Source organism: Microtus pennsylvanicus, chromosome 5 (genome assembly GCF_037038515.1).
Source record: "Microtus pennsylvanicus isolate mMicPen1 chromosome 5, mMicPen1.hap1, whole genome shotgun sequence".
In the NCBI taxonomy this organism is placed as follows: domain Eukaryota; kingdom Metazoa; phylum Chordata; class Mammalia; order Rodentia; family Cricetidae; genus Microtus; species Microtus pennsylvanicus.
In genome coordinates, this window is record NC_134583.1 from 91,059,904 (window position 1) to 91,073,100 (window position 13,197).

Sequence of the window (13,197 nt, forward strand, 5' to 3'; positions counted from 1 at the left end):
CCGGCTCGCAATCATTTCCGTGGCCGCATGCGTCGCTGTTGGTCCCGCCTCCAAATCCCGTGGTCCTCTGCGAAATGATATTTAAGTGTCGTCCGTTGTCCTTTTCGGTCTCATTTTTCCGTGCGCCAGGTAAGTGCTGTTTTCTGTAGTGGGTTTTTTTTTTTAATTAAAAAAAAAAAACACGCTGTATCCGCGGCTGGTACGATCTCGCAGAGATCTGCCTGCCTTTGTTTTGATTAAAGGCGTGAACCACCACGCGTGGCTTTTTCTTAAGCAAGTATTTCTGACGGTTTTTGTTGCTTTAAGAGCCCGCGTGAACATAGCGCTTCCCAGACGTGATTCTGTGTAACGTCGGTAACTGGGGTAGGGAGGTTAATTACGTTTAGGGGTCTTCAGGACCTCGAAGCAGGAGGACTTTGTGAAGGACAAAATGGTGGCGGCGGTGCAGGGCCATCCCCGATGATGATTTCCTTTTCACAGACCTGTACTGATTTCCATGAGGATAAGTAATTCTGAGGAGGCTGGCCCAGTACCTAAAGTCTTTTACCACCACCTAGATTTCTCTTAAACGGAGGTGTAGAAATAACCAAATGCCAATTCCTTCTAGATTTGGGATGATTGCATACGGAAACATGGAAGTACGCGTCCTTTTTAAGAGTAAGTACTTAATGGCTTAACTCCTTTTTGGTGACTGTAGGTGTTATATGTGTTACCGGGATGATATAAAAGCTGAACTCTCTCTTTCTGATGGTGCAGTGGAGAAAACAGAAAAATCTCTGAGTAGCACAAGGCTGCAGCAGATAGCTGGGTTGGGTTTAGCGGAAAGTCTGTTGCTGAAGTGTTTTTGTTTCCATTTTCTCTTGCTCAGAAATGGTTGATGAAAGCGGAGTTTACACTTTAGAAGCAGGCTAGACGGACCTTACAACTAAGACGTTTTGCTGGCAGTTGAGGTGGGTGTTCATGGTTCATGCACGCGGAGAAGAGGGAGCGCGTCTAGATGACCACTTAATGATGAGTGTAAATGACAAGCATATGCCTGAATTGCAGTGATGTCGTTTTTCTGCTGAAAAGTGGGCTGAAAAGGATGGAGGGGGTACTGGGTGGCTATAAATAACGAAACTAAGTAATTTGGTTTTCCTCTGTACAGCATGCTGTAGCAATATTCTGAGGAATGCAGATGACCTCCCAGGATGAATACAGGTAATTGCCCAAATGAGGCTGCGACTCTCCCATAGCTGGAGATTCTACAATAATGGGAAAACTTCGAAGCAGCACACAGCCCTCTTTCTTAGCTAGCTGCCCATGTGTTCTACTTTTGAAAGGACACCAGCTTAATAAACTCATTCATTAAAAGCCAAGTCACTGTCAGATGATTTGAATCAATGTGCTGATGCTCTGTGAAGGTTGAATTAATAGCATGTTAGAGTTCTGATGGCAGTTGGTGGTGATGAAGGAGGCCTGGTCCATCCTGATGGTTGAAAATAACTGCTTGCTACTCTTTTCCAGGTTGTCCTGATGGCTTGTCTAAAGGTGAGTTCAATTTTTTTTAGTTTTTCAAGACAGGGTTTCTCTGTGGCTTTGGGGTCTGTCCTGGCACTAGCTCTTGTAGACCAGGCTGGCCTCGAACTCACAGATCCGCCTGCCTCCCGAGTGCTGGGATTAAAGGCGTGCGCCACCACTGCCCGGCTGGTGAGTTCATTTTCATATTGATGGAGTGGAACATGTTAAGACTGGGTTTGTAGCCCTCCTTTCGTCATAGTATCCTGGTGTTTTTCTGATAGTTCAGTTTGGCTCCTTATTTCTCCTAGATAATTAAGTGTCTCAATCAAGCAGGACTGAATATTTTGCTAGTGTGGTAACTGACAGAATTGGTTTCATAAGAGCCAAAGAATGAGCATGATTTATATAGCGTGTTCCTGCTGGCTGTTAGGAGTAAGAGAACTAGGTATGGGGGTACTTTGCACTGAGGACTCAAGAGGATCTCTTGAGTTCTGGGGCTACACAGAAACGCTGTCTTGGGAAAAATAGACTAACGATGGGTATTAGCTTTCTGGAGTTTTAGCTAATTAACTTTCTTTATTTAGGAGAAGATAATTCCTGTATGTCACCAGCATTCAGAGGTTAGCAGATTTATTTTTTATTTGGATAGGGTTCATGTAGGCAGTTTCTGTGATGAGTCAACTAGCTCACTATGACTACCAATGAAAACATATGAACACCTGAGAAACTGAGAAGTAGGGTGTGGGTATGGCTGTAAATCAAATCAAGCCTTTCATCCAACAGTTTGCTCTTTTTCGCAGGTTCTGTTAGCAGTGGCATCCTTGCTGATTCAGAGGTAAGTACAGTGTTCATACATGTGACATTGGGTTTCAAGTTCCTAAAGGCACTTAAGTTTCATATGATGACTTTCATGGAATCTCGTTCGGCTGATGGTTGCTGTTGAGACTTGGAAATCTGAATTTATCACAGAAAAATGGGTTACATCAAGACAATTTATTGCAGGGTTTTAAACATTTGACTGTCTTGTTTCAGATCTGGTTTCTGCCCTGGAGCTGAGGAACCAACTTTGCCAGGTAAATGCTTTTGTGATGTTATTTGCTGTATAAACTGAGTATCAGTGTATAATGCTTTGATCTAATGAATTCCTGCTCACCAGTGATGAGTTGAATACCGCCCCAGTCTGATAACTGTGGAGAAAGGTATTTTCTGAGTTGTGAGATCACCCTGGATCAATTGTGAGAACTATTTTTGAGTTAGTGCATGAATTCTATAAAATAAGCTTTCATTAGAAGCAGTAAGAATAATGGCCTTATTCTCTGCTCTGTCTTGCAGTAAAGTTGAGCACATCTTCACTCTGCTGGAATGAGGTGAGAAAGCATGGGTGTGTAAGGTGTGCTGTGAACTAGTCTCCTCCCCATGAAGAAACTTTCACATGTCTTACTTCCTGTCCTAGCGCCAGAGCCTGAAAAGGTGAACCCACTGGGGCTGGCTGGGGGAAAGGAGGAAGATTTGTTCCAGAAGGAACTGTCTGAGGGATTGAGTTTTTATAGAGAGGAAAGAATTGTCAAGTGATAAGAGATAAATAAAAGGTGGCTTGTCTTTTCCCAGGTCTGAAGAAAAAAGGAGCTTGTGAATGGTAAGTATGGTATTGAATATGGGCAGGTTGGAGTTTTGGTTAGGCAAGGGGTATCTGGAAGGCAGAGGATTGTCCTTGTGGGTGCATTTGGCATGTTACATTAACTTAATTAAAACTTTTACAGGAATGCAGATCTCCAAGAACAAAAAAGATCTCTATTTCCTCGATAATTTGGAGTTGTGTGTCATCATTCTCTTAATAAAATTGTTTCTTTGCAATTTGTTGTTTGGTTCATCTGTTTGGGTGGATTTTAGGAATTACAGTCCAAAGGCCTGGTAGCGTATGTCTTCTTTGAAACTTCATACTTTTGTCCTGTAAATTTCTTTATTGCATTGGCTGTCCTAAAACTGCGCCCCCCCATGGGTATAGAATGTACCACCACCTGACCTTCTGGTCAAAAAGTCTACCTGGGTCAGTAGTACATGCCTTTAATCCCAGGCAAGGTCAGATCAGCCTAGTCTATAACAGCTAGTTCCAGGACAGGCTCCAAAACTGTAGATAAACCAAAAGAAAGATGCAGTTGTGGGATATGGCAATTACCATTTATATGAAGGTCTTTGGTATTTAGCACTGGACTTTTGATGGCCATGCTTGCCTAAAGTGACAGAATGAAGCCCCATCTCTACTAGCATTTGAGGGCTTGGTGCGTTTGGTCTACAGTTTTTGTTGATGCTTTTCCTGTTTTGATTTACAGTGCTGAGGATCAAGCCTGAGCACTGCCAGAGTAGTACCGACTGAGCTACTTTTACCCACATCCTGCATGGTTTCTAAGAATCACAAAACTAGTATTGCTAGTTAATGTGCTGGGCGGTTTTTTGGGAACTGGATTTGTTTTCCACTGTACCCTAAGATGGTGAGTTGCTATCAAGCTTGCCACACCAGTTTCCTATGCTGTTGTAGTTCCCAGGTTAGGCTATCCCTTTTTTTAAAAAATATTATGTATACAATAGTCAGTCTGTATGTCTGCAGCCCAGAAGAGGGCACCAGACCTCATTACAGATGGTTGTGAGCCACCATGTGGTTGTCGGGAATTGAACTCAGGACCTTTGGAATTTGGAAGAGCAGGCAATGCTCTTAACCTCTGAGGCATCTCTCCAGCCCAGGTTAGGCTATCCTTAACTGAAAACTTGTCTACCAATACCAGTTGCTTGAGGGGGATGTTGAGCCCTAGGTTTCATGATGTCCTCTGGATCATTTCAAATTCCAGCTGCTAAACAGGATGGCCATACCCTATCGTGTAGCTTGCACTAGCACAAAGTCACAGGTGAATCTGTTAATCCCCCCAATAGAGAATAAAGCCAAATTTGAAGTAAAATGGGTGGATAGGGTCTAAGTCCATACATATACAGGTTACAGTAGCTCCCAGCATTTCACAAAACATCTGTCCTTAGTCAAGGGACTTGTAAACCAGAGGCATTTTGTCTCATGCATACTAATCCAAACTTAGAATGTAATTTTTGGTGTCACAAGTCCTGTGCTAAAAGACCAAGTAGTAACGGCTGGAAACAGACTGTCAAACTACTCTGTCTTGCTGTTTCACCAATCCTGCCAAAATGATAAAAGACGAAAAGTAATTTGCCATTACACCAGGAAAAGGGACAGACCTTGGCAAAAAATTATTAGGCAAGGCTGTGGACTATGAGGAGCCATTGTGACTAACAGTTTTGTCGAGGGTGGGGTGGGGTGGGGAGGCTGGAGAGATGGCTCAGCAGTTAAGAGCACATACTTCTCTTTCAGAGGCCGAGTTCAATTTCCATGGCAGCTCACAGCTGTAATTCTATAATCTGTAAATCTGATAAATCTGATGACACCATCACACAGAAATACATGCAGGTAAAACAATATGCATCAAATAAATAAGTAGTTGGGGACAAGGCCAGAATGGTTGATTTATAGCAGCAAGGAGTTGGATGTGAGATTACTGGTGAGATCTGATGTCATATGCAATCCCAGTCAGTATCATCTTAGGCTACACAGCAAATTCAAAACAATTGGAGAAAGATGCACACCAAAGAAACTGCAGTTGTATTTCAGCTCTGTCATCTGGCTGTCAGAATTCATACCCAGGTTGTTCTTCCCATTCAAGCACCAGGGCATTCTGCCACATGTGCGCTAATGGTTCCCGGGTTCTGTTCTTTTTTTTCGAAACAGGGTTTCTCTGTGTATTTTTGGTGCCTGTCCTATGACTAGTTCTTGTAGAGCAGGCTGGCCTCAAACTCACAGAGATTCACCTGTCTCTGCCTCTTGAGTGCTGGGATTAAAGGCATGTATCACCACTGCCCGGCTCAGGGTTTCTTTCTTTCTTTCTTTCTTTCTTTCTTTCTTTCTTTCTTTCTTTTTTTTTTTTTTTTTTGTTTTGTTTTTCAAGACAGGGTTTCTCTGTGGCTTTGGGGCCTGTCCTGGAACTAGCTCTTGTAGACCAGGCTGGTCTCGAACTCACAGAGATCCGCCTGCCTCTGCCTCCCGAGTGCTGGGATTAAAGGCGTGTGCCACCACTGCCCAGCCAGGGTTTCTTAATTTAAAGCTTTGCAGCATATATTTGGGAGAGCCTCTCTCTCACACACACTTTTATTTTTAATGATTTACCTTTTTTTTTTTTTTGCTTTTAGTCTTTTTTTTAAAAAAGATTATTTATACAGTGTTCTTGCATGCCAGAAGAGGACACCAAATCTCATTACAGATGGTTGTGAGCCACTATGTGGTTGCTGGAAATTGAACTCAGGACCTCTTGAAGAGCAACCAGTGCTCTTAACCTCTGAGCCATCGGTCCAAGCAAATGCACAGATTTTTGTCTTTCTTGAAATGGGGTTTCAGTTTCAGTCCTCCCTCTGTAGCCCAGACTGGCTCAGTCTTTTGAGTATTGGAATTAAAGGTGTGTTCGACCACACTTGACTTAGATGTTTCGTATTAACCTTGCAAATTTGTTTTCCAAAGTAGAGCCTTTTTTATTTTTTCTATTATGGAGTCTCAATGCGAACAAATAAAACGATGTGGTCTCTACTTTTCAAAACTGACCTAAACGGATTGACAGTTTCACTTTCCATCTTTAGTTTTCATTTATAGCCAAGAATGAAGTCACACATTGGGCTGTGGTGGCACTTGCCTTTAATCCCGGCACTCAGGAAACAGAAACAGACCTGTGAGTTCAAAGGCCAGCCTGTTCTGCAAAGTGGGTTCACTAAAACCTGGGCAGATCTTGGTGAGTTCGAGGCCAACTTGGTCTACAGAACGAGTTCCAGGACAGGCTCCAAAGCTACAGAGAAACCTTGAAATATTTAGTTTTCGTTTAAGGTCAAGAATGAAGTCACGCTCCAAGGTGGTGTTGGCACACGCCTTTAATCCTAGCACTTGGGACACAGAGGCAGGCGAATATCTGAATTTGAGACCAGCTCGGCCTACAGAGTGAGTTCTAGGACAGCCAGGGCTACACAGAGAAACCCTGTCTCGAAAAACAAAACAAAAGCAAAAGCAGAAAGAAAAAAGAAGGAAGAGACGGAGGGAGGGAGGAAAGAAGAAAAGAATGAATCACTTCTGAAACTCCTTTAATAGTGCGGAACATAAGCCAACACAGGATAGAGAGACCTATGAGAGCAGGCTCCACCCACCCAGCATTGCAGTTAGAAAGGATGCTTTTCACTGACAGAGCGAAATGATCCTTACTTTTCAGCTCTCCATAAACAAGATTATCCTGTTTGTAGTTTTCCGTTTGTTTGGTTTTTGTTTTTTCCGTAAAGCTAAAACAAGGTGGGGTTGGCAGAGTTTTGCGGTCCCTCCTTTTCCTGCTTCCAGAATGGCGCTGTCCGAACTGAGCCTGTTTGAAATCAGTCTGTAATTCCTAGCTACTGTGAGGCTGACTCAGGACTATAAAATCAAGACCCGCCTAGATTACAAAGTGGGTTCATGGCTTACCTGGGTTTAAAAAAAAAACAACGGACCTGAGCTATAATCCACAGAGGTTGGGTTAATGACACGTGCGCTCTCCGCACTTTGTTTCTTGCTGTTTGTTTTGTTTTTGTTCGTTTGTTTGCTTGTTTTTTGAGACAAGATCTCACTGTGTAGCCCTAGCTGGCCAGTAACCCACAGAGCTCTAAAGCCACAAAGAAACCCTGTCTCGAAAAGATATAAGGGTGGGGCATGGGGGGTGGGGGAGAGAGGAGGGGAAGAGGCGGGGGGAGGAGACTGGTTCCGTGTCGTCAAGATTTCAATCCGGCGCCCCCTGATTATGCAGGTGGTGGCGCGCCGGAAGTCGAGTCATCGGCTGCTCAGCGATGGCGGCCACCTCTGCCCTAGGAAACCATGTGTGGGTCGGCACCGAGACGGGGATCCTGAAAGGTGAGTGTTTGTGTTGTTCGTCCGAAAGTGTAGAAGTCGCTTGTCACCCCAGCGTGACTGACGTCCTCGTCCCTCAGGGGTGAACCTTCAGCGGAAACATGCGTCAAACTTCACGCCGTCCGGACAACCGAGGCGTGACGAGGCGGTGAATGCTCTGTGCTGGGGCGCAGGTGGCGAGACCCAGGTAAGTGACCACTCGCCCGGCCTGAGCTAGGAGACGGGCCCGGCAGCCCTGCTCTTCTCCCATCCTTCCCTTCTCTGCTGGCAGATCTTGGTGGGCTGCGCGGACAGGACTGTAAAGCACTTTAACGCCGAGGAGGGTACATTCCAGAGGCAGAGACACTGCCCAGGCGGGGAGGGCACGTTCCGCGGTCTCGCCCAGGCCGATGGGTAAGGAGTATACCCTAGCTCAGGTCACAGGAAGAGCATTGAGTCTCCCTTGGGTGAACTGAATGCTGAAGTTAAACCCTTAGATGATACAGCCTATGGGTGATTGCAAACCGTGTTCTTGCTTTCATTCATTCCTATAACATGCATTTATTGGAAAGCTACTGAATGCCAGATATCAGGGAAAAGTCCAAGGGTCTGGGTAAAATATGTGCCTTCATAAAGTTTCCATCCAACAGTTTTTGTCCTGGCTCCTGCATAATGTTCTGTGCAAGTATTCTCATGCTTTTGAGCATGCTTTTAAGTAGTGATTGACAAAAACCAATAAGATAATGAAACTTCCAAAGAGATGTCTAGGAAGGAAGATTCCGTAGGTTAGGTTAGTTATCTTTAGTTATCTAGGTGCAGCTTCTCTAGATCAGAGAGAAGGCTGTGTTAGTGATTCAATAGGTGAGCTCCAGAAAGAATATGCAGAGGATGGAGTTTTGAACTAGGTCTTAACATACAAGAATAATCTTGACAGACAAGAGACAAGAACATTCTAAAAAGCAGACACTAACTGAGCAGAGACTAAGTGTTAAAAGACTAAAAGGCTTTATATAAAGGACAAATAGCATTTGGAGGTTGAAGTCAAGGAAGCAGTTTTTATACATGTAAGTTTGGCTTTGGATTTGGTTGAGATTAAATGGAAAGGGCTTTTGTACTAAGTTGAGATTTTATTTCATAGGTAATGGAGAATATATTGGGTTTTGAACGGGAAGTGCCTGTAGGAGTGAGGAGCATAGAGATGCTGTTTGCCACCGCCCAGGCAAGCAATATAGCGCTAAAATCTAGGTAGGCAGATGTGAGGAAGAGCATAGGTTCAGGCTGTCCAGAGCCTGGGAAAAGGTTTGGGCTTCTTGATTTATATGTTATTTTTGTTTGGTTTGTGTTTGTTTGACTTTGAGACAGGGTCTCATATAGCCAGGATGGCCTTGAATTCTATAAGTAGTTCAGGCTGATTCTGAATTCCTGGTGTCCCCCCACACACACACACACTTCCCATGCCCTTTACAGGTAGGTATGAACCACTAAACCTGGTTTACACTTTTTAAAATTGCAATGTTCCTTTCTCTGATTGTAGCACCCTCATCACGTGTGTGGATTCTGGGATTCTTAGAGTCTGGTGTGATGATGACAAGGAAGCATCACCTGACCCAGTAAGGTTCACCTGCCCTAGTGGTTTGAGAGAGTTGGAGCCAGGGTGTAGGGGTCTAATGGGGAATTTGGTGGGCAGAAGATTAAGGGCTAAGGACTCTGGGACTGACTTGCCTTTAATTCTTTCCAGCTCTTGGAACTGAAGGTGGGTCCTGGGGTGTGTAGGATGCGCCAAGACCCAGCACATACTCATGTGGTTGCCACATGTGGGAAAGAGAATGCTTTGAAAGTATGGGACCTACAGAGGTCTGAGCAGCCAGTGTTCCGGGCCAAGAATGTAAGTGATGAGGGATGAGGGGATGCTTTGAAGTTGGAGGAAGTGGAGGCCACTGACTGTGATTGGGGCTTATGTGGGCTTTTGGGGGATGGAGGACTGAAGGAGCAGGTCAAGCTTACCTGTGTTCTGTATGTACCTTCACACCAGGTGCGAAATGATTGGCTGGATCTACGGGTTCCTATTTGGGACCAGGATATACAGTTCCTCCCTGGGTCACAGAAGCTTGTCACATGCACAGGGTACCACCAGGTGAGATTCTTTTGCTTATTCCTGGATTGAAACAACTTTCTAGAAAAAACTTGTCTCCTAGCAAAATAGGTTCCCATGGTATCTCACTGTCTTCTTTCCTGGGTTTTCAAAGGAGCTCATATTTCCTCAGCTGGTCAAGCCCATGGCTGAGCCAATGACTTTCCCTTTACTGCATTTTAGGATGGAATTTCTTGAACTATAACTTTCTATTTCTCCTACCTAGAAGGGAAAGCAAAGGGAGTATTCCTTTCACACTAGTTTCCATAGGGAACAGATATCCTGGGTAGATATCAGGTTGGCTGTCAAAGCAATTATATAGTCCTCCCATCTACTACTAACCAGGCTCATGAGATCTGATGAGATTGAGCATATTCTGGTCATAGAATTACTTTGTAGTCCTCATGTGTTGTAAAATATTGTTTATGCTGTGGAACATTTGTATAATGATGCAAACATGTATTGCATTTGTTTATGTTACATTTGTTTAACTCTGTGAAGCTGTGATCCTTTGCCTGTCTAAAGGACCTAATGGTCCAATAAAGAGCTGAATAGCCAATAGCAAGGCAGGAGAAAGGATAGGTGGGGCTGGAAGGCAGAGAGTATAAATAGAAGGAGAAACCTGGGAGAAAAAAGAGGAAGAAGGAACATGAACTAGGAGAGGAGGACTCTAGGGGCCAGTCACATACCCAGCCACAGAGGAAGAGTGAAAGTAAGATATACAGAAGAAAGAGAAAGATCTAAGCCCAGAGGCAAAAGGTAGAGAGGATAATTTAAGGAAAGCTGGATAGAAACAAGCTAGGTTAAAGTCGGGCATTCATAAGTAAGAAAAAGACTTCATGTATATGGTTTATTTGGGAGCTGGGTGGCGGGCCCACCCCCAAGATTACTTAAAGAGCCAAAGAATAAAAGAAAAAGCAACAGCAATATTCATGTGTCTAATATACTTTGAGGACGCCTTTCTGGTGTCAGCTCTTGGCTAGGGATCTTGTGTGACTTATTTCATTTGAAGTTCTGAGACTCGAGCAGGTTGGGTCACTATTTGCCATTTGTATAGTCCCTCACATTAAAGTCTAATTTAGATACTAGGCCTTTGTTCATAACATATGAAGAGCTCCCCACCCCTCCCTTGGTAAGGCTAAGCTTTCATGCTTGAAATCCACCACCCTCTAGCTTTGGTTCAGCTTGCTTTTCTGTTTCTCTGCTACCATCAGATGCACATATGAGAGACAAAAATGTTTACAAATTCTCAGACATAGACACCTGCCCTCAGCCTGTGCTCATGCTCCTAAGCAGTTCTTGCCCCGACATTCTGAGATGAGATGAGGGACATACCTCAAATGAGGAAGTTTCTCTGAGGGGCTTATAGATAGTAAGCAGTCTTGCCAGGCACTCCTTTAATCCGACCACTCAGGAGGCAGATGCCGGTGGATCTCTGTGAGTTTGAAGCCAACCTGGTCTACAGAGAAAGTTTCAGGACAGCAAGTGCTACACAGAAAAACCCTGTCTTGAAGAAAAGAAAATTAAATAGTAAGCAGTCTTCAGAAGATATGAAGATAATGGGGGCCAGTGTAGGTAAGGATACTCTTGTGATACCACAGTCTTCCTCTAGGTCCGTGTCTATGATCCAGTCTCTCCTCAGCGCCGGCCAGTCCTGGAGGCCACCTATGGAGAGTACCCCCTGACAGCCATGACCCTTACTCCTGAGGGCAAGTGAGTATTGAGGGGAGGGGAGTCTGGAATGACTCCAGAAGTTGTGCTGAGCCCCTGTCTGGTCTCCTCCATAGTTCTGTCATCGTAGGGAACACTCATGGGCAGCTAGCAGAAATTGATTTTCGGCAAGGTGAGTGGACAGTGGGTTGCTTGGGGCGGGGGGGGGGGGGGCAAACAGGTAGTACGGGGTCGGGGCGGGTCACTGAGCCCTGACAGTGCCACATTCCTTCCCTGGGTTTAAGTTCTGGTCTTACCAAAAACTGACTTTGTTTCCTTACCTGTAAAATTGGAATATCACTGGTAACTCCTGTTTCTAGGGTATTTTGAGGATTAAGTACTGAAACATAAGTAGTTTGAACAGTAACTAATTAGATGTCCATCAGCTAGGCAATTAACACTGATGCCTTCACCTTCTCCAGGGCGTCTACTGGGCTGTCTGAAGGGGTTGGCAGGTAGTGTCCGTGGGCTGCAGTGCCACCCTTCTAAGCCCCTATTAGCCTCTTGTGGCTTGGACAGAGTCTTGAGGATACACAGGATCCGAAATCCACGTGGGCTAGAGCATAAGGTGAGAGCCCAGCCCTCCGGCATTCACTTCCGCTGACATCTTTTTCTGGAGCCTCTCCTGCTCCCTGTGCCCCACGTTCAAGTTTCTGTCTCAGCTCATCTGGACTCAAGACCCCTTTTATTTTACAGGTTTATCTCAAGTCTCAACTGAACTGCCTCCTCCTGTCAAGCAGGGATAACTGGGAGGTGAGCAACTACTTAGGTGTAGGAATGTGGGAGCCAAAGGCATGATGGCAAGGGATTCTCGGTAGAGAGAATGGGAGGCAGTTTAAACATAGACCCCGGCTCTCTCTTTACTGTAACTTAATTTCCCTGAGGGATGTTCAAGCTTATCGCCAAGGGTGAGGTCTCCAGGACACAATAGCTTTGGCTTCTAGATCAAAGTGGTGGTGTCCAGAGGCATTATCTTTCTGCCAGTCTCTCCCTTGACACTGATTCTTGAGTTTCCTTCTCACTCATCAGGATGAGCCCCTAGAACCTCAAGAGCCCAACATGGTGCCCCCAGAAGACACAGAGACAGATGAACTTTGGGCATCTTTGGAGGCAGCTGCCAAGCGGAAGCTCCCCAATTTGGATCAGACACAAGAGACGCTCCAAACAAGAAGAAAGAAAAAGAAGCGGCCTGGATCTACCAGTCCTTGAAGGCCCTTGCTCATTTTGTTAATAAACAGTCCAACACACACAGATCCTGAACCTTTTGTGATGGGAGAAAGGAGAGGTGGCTTGTGCGTGGGAGGGGTTCCCTTGCCTGGGCTGTGGGAGACATGACGTCACAAAAGCTAGGCACAGAGTTAAGCAGGTTGGGGAGGGTGGCAGAGTCCTGCGCCTCTCGGGGCCATGGGCTGCTGTCAAGACAAGGACCGTCAGACCTCTGATGACCAAGCAAGAGAGGACGGGAACGAGGAAGGTAGGACCAGACTCACAAATGGGAGGGGGAATGGGAGTGGGAAGTAAAGGGCTGTCCCAAGAGGTTGGATTAGAGACATCAGAACTGGGGTTGGAGAGATGGCTCAGCCATTAAAGGCGAGGCTCACAATCAAAACTATAAGAGCAGAACTGAACAAAGTGTGGCCTTTGCAGGCACCAGAGACGATTTGGACAACATAGGCCGCCGCAAACAAAGATCTAACGAAAGTCTTCTGATAACCGTGCTGTGGCGCAGGCTATCCATGTTCAGCCGTCGGGGGTCAAGCAAGAGGGCCTCAGAACAGACTCAAAAGCAGGACAGTCAGATCCAGGAGCGCAAACGTGAGGGAAGCCACAAGGAACCAGAAAAGGGCTGACTCCAACCCTGTTCTCGTCCTCCCCAACATCCAGAGAATAAAACTAATATTGTGGATCTGCT

The 13,197-nt window shown here is 45.2% G+C and overlaps 2 protein-coding genes, 1 long non-coding RNA gene and 7 other non-coding genes across 11 annotated transcripts; all 10 read left to right on the forward strand.

Moving 5' to 3' along the window:
- Positions 1 to 2: 2 nt before the first annotated feature.
- Positions 3 to 3,354, forward strand: LOC142850166 (uncharacterized). 2 transcript variants are annotated; one of them, XR_012910658.1, is made up of 11 exons: positions 3 to 129; positions 608 to 657; positions 869 to 950; positions 1,148 to 1,200; positions 1,507 to 1,530; positions 2,085 to 2,120; positions 2,301 to 2,335; positions 2,533 to 2,573; positions 2,833 to 2,867; positions 3,109 to 3,136; positions 3,261 to 3,354. It is a non-coding gene; the product is annotated as an uncharacterized LOC142850166 (long non-coding RNA). The 2 variants fall into 2 exon arrangements; XR_012910657.1 differs by lacking the exon at positions 3 to 129 and having other exon boundaries at positions 522 to 657.
- On the forward strand, positions 710 to 785 carry LOC142851449 (small nucleolar RNA SNORD26). The gene has a single exon (XR_012910769.1). It is a non-coding gene; the product is annotated as a small nucleolar RNA SNORD26 (small nucleolar RNA).
- LOC142851448 (small nucleolar RNA SNORD27) lies at positions 1,004 to 1,072 on the forward strand. The gene has a single exon (XR_012910768.1). It is a non-coding gene; the product is annotated as a small nucleolar RNA SNORD27 (small nucleolar RNA).
- Positions 1,365 to 1,437, forward strand: LOC142851447 (small nucleolar RNA SNORD28). The gene has a single exon (XR_012910767.1). It is a non-coding gene; the product is annotated as a small nucleolar RNA SNORD28 (small nucleolar RNA).
- Positions 2,165 to 2,228, forward strand: LOC142851446 (small nucleolar RNA SNORD29). The gene has a single exon (XR_012910766.1). It is a non-coding gene; the product is annotated as a small nucleolar RNA SNORD29 (small nucleolar RNA).
- On the forward strand, positions 2,395 to 2,463 carry LOC142851450 (small nucleolar RNA SNORD30). The gene has a single exon (XR_012910770.1). It is a non-coding gene; the product is annotated as a small nucleolar RNA SNORD30 (small nucleolar RNA).
- LOC142851451 (small nucleolar RNA SNORD31) lies at positions 2,649 to 2,716 on the forward strand. The gene has a single exon (XR_012910771.1). It is a non-coding gene; the product is annotated as a small nucleolar RNA SNORD31 (small nucleolar RNA).
- LOC142851452 (small nucleolar RNA SNORD22) lies at positions 2,912 to 3,037 on the forward strand. The gene has a single exon (XR_012910772.1). It is a non-coding gene; the product is annotated as a small nucleolar RNA SNORD22 (small nucleolar RNA).
- Positions 3,355 to 7,368: 4,014 nt separating the features above from the next.
- Wdr74 (WD repeat domain 74) lies at positions 7,369 to 12,532 on the forward strand. The gene is made up of 11 exons (XM_075973408.1): positions 7,369 to 7,468; positions 7,546 to 7,652; positions 7,737 to 7,858; positions 8,979 to 9,054; positions 9,183 to 9,329; positions 9,477 to 9,578; positions 11,188 to 11,288; positions 11,363 to 11,418; positions 11,708 to 11,853; positions 11,982 to 12,038; positions 12,315 to 12,532. The coding sequence occupies exons 1-11, from the start codon at positions 7,405 to 7,407 to the stop codon at positions 12,492 to 12,494; spliced, it is 1,158 nt and encodes a 385-aa protein (XP_075829523.1). The 5' UTR covers positions 7,369 to 7,404; the 3' UTR covers positions 12,495 to 12,532.
- A 94-nt stretch (positions 12,533 to 12,626) lies between these two features.
- On the forward strand, positions 12,627 to 13,135 carry Tex54 (testis expressed 54). Its single transcript, XM_075973409.1, has 2 exons — positions 12,627 to 12,795; positions 12,942 to 13,135. Exons 1-2 carry the CDS (start codon positions 12,690 to 12,692, stop codon positions 13,133 to 13,135), a joined length of 300 nt encoding a protein of 99 aa, XP_075829524.1. The 5' UTR covers positions 12,627 to 12,689.
- Positions 13,136 to 13,197: the final 62 nt, after the last annotated feature.